The 7,442-nt window shown below is 40.1% G+C and overlaps 1 protein-coding gene across 1 annotated transcript; it reads left to right on the top strand.

Annotated features, from left to right (window-relative positions):
* Window positions 1-443: 443 nt before the first annotated feature.
* urp2 (urotensin II-related peptide) lies at window positions 444-3,966 on the top strand. Its single transcript, XM_084922087.1, has 5 exons — window positions 444-961; window positions 1,218-1,541; window positions 2,075-2,109; window positions 2,729-2,885; window positions 3,184-3,966. The coding sequence occupies exons 1-5, from the start codon at window positions 865-867 to the stop codon at window positions 3,213-3,215; spliced, it is 645 nt and encodes a 214-aa protein (XP_084778213.1). The 5' UTR covers window positions 444-864; the 3' UTR covers window positions 3,216-3,966.
* Window positions 3,967-7,442: the final 3,476 nt, after the last annotated feature.

Raw genomic sequence — 7,442 nt, 5'->3', positions numbered from 1 at the left:
TGTGTGTGTGTGTGTGTGTGTGTGTGTGTGTGTGTGTGTGTGTGTGTGTGTGTGTGTGTGTGTGTGTGTGTGCAGTCGGAGGCTCCAAGCCCTCATGCGTCAGAATGCTTTTCTTTTTCTGTGGCCCCTGAGCAAACATATTAAGAACTACCTTATCACTGCTTATACAGCCATGTCCACATACACAAGACACACATATTAAACACAAGCCTAAGCACACACACACAGACACCAGATTCACAAAACAATACAGCTGACACCAAACACACAAAGCTTGCCGCCACACTCTCCAAATGTCACCGACCCATCGAGGAGGAAGGGCTGGGCTACATGGCCTTTCAGGTCTCATTGGTTGATGCTGAGACATCAGTCTGACGCTCTGGGACAAACCAAGCATTATAAAAGTGAGGTACGTTGACTGTGTCCGAAAAAGCAACACACTCTTGACAAGCCTTCTTTGAGAGGTGCATCCATGGATTATGAAAAGAAAAACTGTCTCTGTTTCACAGATGAAACTGATGCTGAACTGTAGGTTTTTTAGAGAAGCTGCAGAGATTTAATTGAGAAATACCAATTTAGGTACTGTATCACACCTGAAGATAACGCTGATTATCTCTTTGAGTAAACTGGAAACGACAGAATCTCCATAGACAAGTCACTAAAAGAACCCAGAAAATCTCCAGAGCTCATTTTTTGGATGGATAATTTGAGCATCAGGAGAAACAATACAGACTGAGAACTTGTAGAGCAAAAACACTGTGGGAAAAAGATTCCTAGTCCAAGTTTGAAACTTTCAGAAAAAGTAAATTCATATAGACTGCAGGCCTGAGCATCATCTTTTTTTCTTTTTCATCTAAAGCCACAATGCTAAACGGAGCAACCGTTTTGATGGGGATGGCGTTCATCCTGCACGTTCTGATGATTCTAGGGATGCAAGTGGAAGCAGCAGCTGATGAAAGAGGTAAAAAAATGTTAATAATACAAGACTGCCTAATTCTCATAGCTGGCATTTCCTTATTCTTGAAGAGTTACTGGTTAAAGGTTTGTTTGTGTTTAAAAAACTGTGCTTTCATTTAAAGCACATCACATGGTCTTTGCATCAATCATTTCAAAAGAAGGTGTACGATGGCTGGAACCTAATAGCAGCTTCTTGTGTCTCTGTGCACGCTCTTCATGGAAAAGCCAGCCTAATCACTTGATTGTTATTTGTTTTGTAGGCTTTGTGAAACAACCACGTTCCCTTCGTAGTCTTTTTCATGTCTCAGCTGTTCCACAGAAGACCTTAGCATTCAATTCAAACCAATACCTGAAGCACTGGCTCCTCAAAAGCACAGCAGCTCAACATGATGGTACAGCACAAACCACTGACCAAACTGCTACAAGAACTATTGCAGACACCAAGTCCAAGCAACCAGGGGTCAACAGCAACACAGCTGGTCCTGGTACACAAGCCAAGCTGCAGAAGATGATCTCAGCCCTGGAGGAATTTCACCGGGCATTTAACAGAACCCGGAGCTCACAGCTTACCATCATGCCACGAGGTAATGCCGCTCTTCTTTTAACTTTTTTATGCATTTCCTTCTTCATTGCATTATAAAATTTATTACTCTTTAAGGTTCCAGCATTAGCAGAAAGAAAACGCCAAGAGAAAGGTCTCAACATAAAGAATATCACTCCCACATTAAGACACTGTATCTGGGATATTTTCTACCATTGGCCTTTATCACAGCACGAAGGAGGAGATCAGATAATCAGAGCATCAGTCAATCACCTGCCCCTCCCTATGTACCTTGATGTCTCCATCAGAATGAATGAATATGCCTTTGTGAATATGTTTTTTAAAGTTCTTTGAGTACTCTGACTAGAATAGAAAAATATTGGTTCATTTCCAAACACTGTGTACTTACGAGTTGCTGCATTAAAGACTATTTAACATCACGTCAGACTAATTCAAACATGCAGCTCCTTAGGTAATGTCTGGAGAGATTCAGGACTGCACAGTATTTACAGGCTTGGCCTAAACCAAGAAGTGACCACTGCTTTCATGACATTTTTGTTTTGTTTTTCATTTCAGTAAGCAGCAGAAATTCCGGGGGGAAAGATAAAGTGGTAAGTTAGACCCAAAGTCTAAAGATCTGAGTTAAAGAAAGTGCTGCATGAATGTATGAATAAATGTCACTTAGTAGGGCCCGCAGTCTGAAGCGGTTCAAGTGGTCAGCAAGATTAGAAACATGCAAAATAACTGCATTCAAATTAGACATAAAGAAAACAGATACATGAATTGGCTGACAAGAAATGAGAATTTTTGTGCTCCCTGCATCATTCACTTGCTTGAGTAGTCTTTGGTTGCTTGCAGGTTAATAGTCTATCTGAAGAGAAAACTGGCTCGTTGTTTAGTTTTATTCAAAACACTGGTCTTTGTCCCAAAGGTGGGCAGTTCTAATGAAGTGCTGGTTGCATTTTGAACATGACTTCTTAAATCCAGCAATAAAGAACTTTGACCAAAGGATTAAATGAAACAGAGTGTGACAGGGTGCAGAAACGAGGATGTCTTGAAATCCAAGCAAAGCCACTATGTAACAATTTCCACATATAGGAGTATAAAACAGCCAATGATGTTTGTGTGGTTGCATTCTTAAAAGGGGGGAGAAGCAAAGTATCTCGTTGATGACTCGTGCTTTGATTGCTGACAGCCAGTTTAATCTTTTTGTTACCGTTGTGATGGAAGCTCACTGCTGCTGAAGGAGCGGTGAATCCCACCACTGCGTGCCCAGTATTACTTGACAGCACTGCATCCAAAGCCAGTGCAGACGTCATCCCAAGCCTGACCGGTCGAAACTTTAGGAAGTCCTTCCCACCACAGACCAAGAAGACCAACAAAAGAGGTGAGGAAAGTTAGTATATATCTTCTGACAGGTGGTGTATTTGGTTGACAGACCATAATAATAAACAGGTCAAACCTATTTATTCATTAAGCCAAGCTGCTCTCATTCAGCTTTGATTAATGCAGCACATTTGCAGAGCAGCAGTTATTGGGGACTGGAGTGCATAATTATGTGTGTGAATGCAATCTTTAGTGTGCATGAATTTATCATTGCTCTTTGAGGTGTTGTCACAGCTTTCTCACCAGCATGTCTTCAGACTGATTTATAACCACGTGTTCCTTCTCTGCTTCTTCCACAGTGTGTTTCTGGAAGTATTGCTCTCAGAAATGACAGCTTTCCAGCCGCGGCTCACTTTTGTGTCTCATCGTCTTCCTTTCGCTCATCTCCCCTTCCATCCTCCATCCTCTTCTGTATCTCCTGCCTGACTTTTGAGTGCTAAGAAACTGTGGCTATGACAACAGAAAGATCTTCGTGCTGAACCAGGCCGGCGCCAGCCTCTACTTGGACCTTTTCATTCATGCATCAACTAACAAGACAGACCAGTCAAAGCAAACCTTGTGCACCCTTGGTCAAGACACACACACTTGTTAACCCTTACGCTCCTTTATAAGACAGACACGCGTCAGTTTTTCAATGTGTGTGCCATATTTTAAATAAAGTTTATCATTTGCATAGCAAATACTGACTGTGACGACAAAGGCTGACATTTTATTTTCTACAGTCAGAGAGATCTGAAACAGTAACTTCACTTTGTGGTTTTTCTTTGATTACACAGTTTGTATTTAAAGGATTTTGTAACACTGGTTGTTGAGCTGAAATCAAATACAGTACTTTATTTAGATACAGCTTCAGCAGCAGTATGTTGCAACCTGACACTAAATCATCATCAGAGTTAATAGTATTTGATGAGTGACACCAGCTAGCCTCAGTAGTCAAACCAGCCTATGTCCAGACCAGCAGTGAATTCTTCAGCCGGGCGTTTCTGGGGAAACTGAACTGTGAGTATTTGGTGTCCGGGTATGTAAATTCTGGGTCACTTCATTCAAAGGGTTTCTGCAGAAGTCAGCGTCATTGTCATCCAGCTGGTGATTATATATAAGTCTCTGTGTTAAATGTGCTTGACCTTGCAATCACAATCATTTTGTCTATTTTTATTTACCACAATGATTCAAGCATACACTGTTTTGGAAAGTCAAAAGTCTAGCACAGGACCAAAAGCAGGCTATTATCAAACATCACACCACTGTTTGAGCACATGATGGACATGGACAGTTGGTTAGGTTGTGGACTGTAGCAGTGACGTAGCAGGAAAATATCTAAAAAATAGTCTATCCTCGCATGTCAATAATTTGTGCATCCAGCCTTTACACTGCTGCCTTCTTGTGGCTGCAGTTAGCTACAGTCTGCTGCCCTTGCTTAAATTTCATAAGGCAATGCAACCCTTGCTGTTTTGAAGGTGTGTCAGTCTCCCGTTAGCAATTGCTTTAGTGGGCAAGATGAGAGGCCAGGAGGTTTTTCTGATGGTTTGTGCGTACGCATTGTGGATAAACCACTGGTCTTTGACCATAAACTGATTAGAGACCAGCATGTGACACAAGCTACCACTGACTGACCTTTCACTCTTCTGAGATCACTTACTATCTGCGCTTCATATAGAAATACAGCTAGCATTAGCAAGTAAAAGAGCCTCAGTGGTTTGTCAGCGTAATACGAGTCTCCTCTTTGTACCTACTTTGGCTAACATGTGGGATGAAGAGAAGATGGAGAATAAAAAAGCCGTTAATAACTTTTTTAGTACATTAACAAGGAAAGCTCTGATTACGATAGAGAGGGGATGGCAGCTCTAATCATATCTGATAAAATGCAGGCTCAGCAGTACTTATTAACATCTATGAGATTATCTGAATGTACTGTCTTTAACCAGCAGCTCCAAATTCATTTTCATTCATATTTTTAATCCCCCTGTAGATATTAACAGTTAAAGTGTTTGCTCAAGCCTTTAATTCAGCTGATTTTTTTAATTATTAACTTGTTTAATGTGCTTTAAAAAATCAAAATGAAGGCCTGTATTTCTGAGCTCACTAGTTTTTCAGAGATAAGTGGTCCTCACAGGACAGCAACTACAAACATGTGATTTATTTTATAAACCATGTTGCTGGGCACTAAACTGTATATATACAGTGTTGGGGGGCAACGGAATACACGTACCGCCGTCACGTATTTAAAATACAAAATATGAGTAACTATTCTGTTACAGTTACCGTTTAAAAAGGTGGTATTCAGAATACAGTTACTTTGTTGAAATAAATGGATTACACGGCAGTATTTCCCTGTTTCATATGTCAGGCTATGCCCTCTCTGTTTTTGGTAATTCCACGCCGGTGGAAACCCAAACAAAACACGCATTAAGAGGCTCTTTGTCTTAATCTCGAAAAGAATCACGAGAGTGATTTTGACTTGCTTCTCTCATGCAGTCGTTTATTGCAATGAGGAGAGTGTGCGAAAGCCCCCTAGTGGAGAATAGAGACACTAGTAATCGATCCCAGAAAAGGCTTACTAGCTGATCAGTGATGTATAGATCGCACTTCTCTTAAATAAAATGAAAGTCATTAATATAACATGAAAAATAATAACCTCTTAACAATTTTCTTACTATATTTACATTATTTTTGTCCTTATATCAACTAATATGAATTAGTATTACCTGAGCCCTTTTATATTCAGTAATCCTTCAACCTGTCACACATCGCCCTAATGAATGTAGTCTCATGGGCAGTGTAGTCCGTGCTGCAGGGAGAATGGACTGCTATACCCGTTATGTGTATGTGATCGTGAGGAGGGAGAGAAAGGAAAAGTAGGAGCTGTCGCCGAGCAGAAACGGGAGCTGGAAGCATGTAAATATAATAATAACCACTGCAGCCAAGAAGAGAGCCTGACGAGCCCAGCTGTAAGTAAGCTATTAAGACTCGACTGTACACTGTGTTCCTGTTTTCCTCTGAAACAATAAGTTCTGTTGGAGCAGCCTTTCAACGCCTCTCTCTGTCTCTGCTAGCAAAGTTGACCCAGACAACAAAGTAAAGCTAGTTTTCAGCTACGAGCCCAACACGAACCCGACGTATTAGCCAGAGGTCCCTTTACTACGGTTCGGAGCCGCAGACCTGTTTTATATACGCGTGGAATAGTTTTCTATACGAGATCGCTGCAAAAAGTGCAGCCTTACCTAATGTCCACCTACTGTTACTCATTTATATTAAGATTTAAACATGTAGTTGGTGTTGGAGAGTAACCTTCAGTAATAGTAATAAATCACACAGCAATAGGACATTCATGTAGTTGTAAACAGCATGATAATATATTAAGTAATCAGAATACGTTACTCTTATTGAGTAAAGTAACAGAATACGTTACAAAATACATTTTGGGGCATGTAATCTGTAATCTGTAGTGAAATACATTTTAAAAGTAACCTTCCCAACACACACATATATATATACTAGGGGTGCAACGATACTCGTATCGATATTGAACCGTTTGATACATTTTGTATTGTTTTGTATTGTTCGATACATACCCTCATTCAGATCTGGCCTTTGGAACTATTTTGGTTTTCATGTGACGTATGACCCTGAAGGTAAGCGCGTCATGGACAAAAGTAAAACAGTATGTCGGATGTGCCACGCAATGCTCAATTACATGGGTGGGAACTACTGCATTAGCGCAGTTAGCTCGTTAACGTGTTGGCCGTCCAGCCCCAGGCACGGGGCGATCCGCGGTAGCTCGTTAACGGAGATTTGCCGTGTTGTGCCGTTAATGTCATTTTAACGAGATTAACGCTGACAGCACTAGTGGGAACACAACGAATATGACTGCACATTTACTCCGACATCATCCTAGTGCAAAGACAAGTGGAAGCAGACAAAAACAACAAGCACGCATGCTACAAACTTTACCCGAGTCATTTAGACAGCCGTTAGCACAGGATTCTCCTTATGGGGACCTGATATGTTTAATATGCTGCTGAGAATATAGCCCAGAAGAAGCGTATAGTATAGCTTTTATTTTGGAAAGAGCCATTTCTCTGTAATAAACTCTCTTTAACAAAGATGAGGGATTTCTCAATCAGATAGATTTATATATTTATTACTTTGTTGTTTCAGCAACATTAAATTTAAAAACTGTACTTTTGAGTTAAAATATATAATTATAATTTTAATAAATGACAAATTAAAAAGGCATGAACATTTTTTTTGATTCGAAAAAATATCGAACCGTGACACCAAAGTATCGAACCAAACCGTGAATTTTGTGTACCGTTGCACCCCTAGTACATACATATGTGTGTGTGTATATATATATATATATATATATATATATATATATATATATATATATATATATATATATATATATATACACACACAGACATATATCTACAAGGGCCTGATATCCACATATGAGGACATTTGTTTTAAATTTTGATAGAACAGCGGCAGCATAATGTCCTCGTAAGTGGATATCAGGCCCTTGTAGAGCAAAATGTAGTACTGTGGTCCCGAC

Source organism: Perissodus microlepis, chromosome 23 (assembly GCF_051167445.1).
Source record: "Perissodus microlepis isolate ML-2025 ecotype Zambia chromosome 23, ASM5116744v1, whole genome shotgun sequence".
In the NCBI taxonomy this organism is placed as follows: Eukaryota; Metazoa; Chordata; class Actinopteri; order Cichliformes; family Cichlidae; genus Perissodus; species Perissodus microlepis.
This window is presented reverse-complemented; position numbering and strand designations above follow the sequence as displayed.

What these genes read in the sequence shown, in the direction of transcription:
- urp2 (XM_084922087.1), top strand. Translation starts at nt 865, where the DNA reads ATGCTAAACGGAGCAACCGTTTTGATGGGGATGGCGTTCATCCTGCAC. An exon ending in CCGGGGGGAAAGATAAAGTG is followed by an intron (nt 2,110 to 2,728) that starts GTAAGTTAGACC and finishes TTGTGATGGAAG; the next exon opens with CTCACTGCTGCTGAAGGAGC. An exon ending in CAAGAAGACCAACAAAAGAG is followed by an intron (nt 2,886 to 3,183) that starts GTGAGGAAAGTT and finishes CTTCTTCCACAG; the next exon opens with TGTGTTTCTGGAAGTATTGC.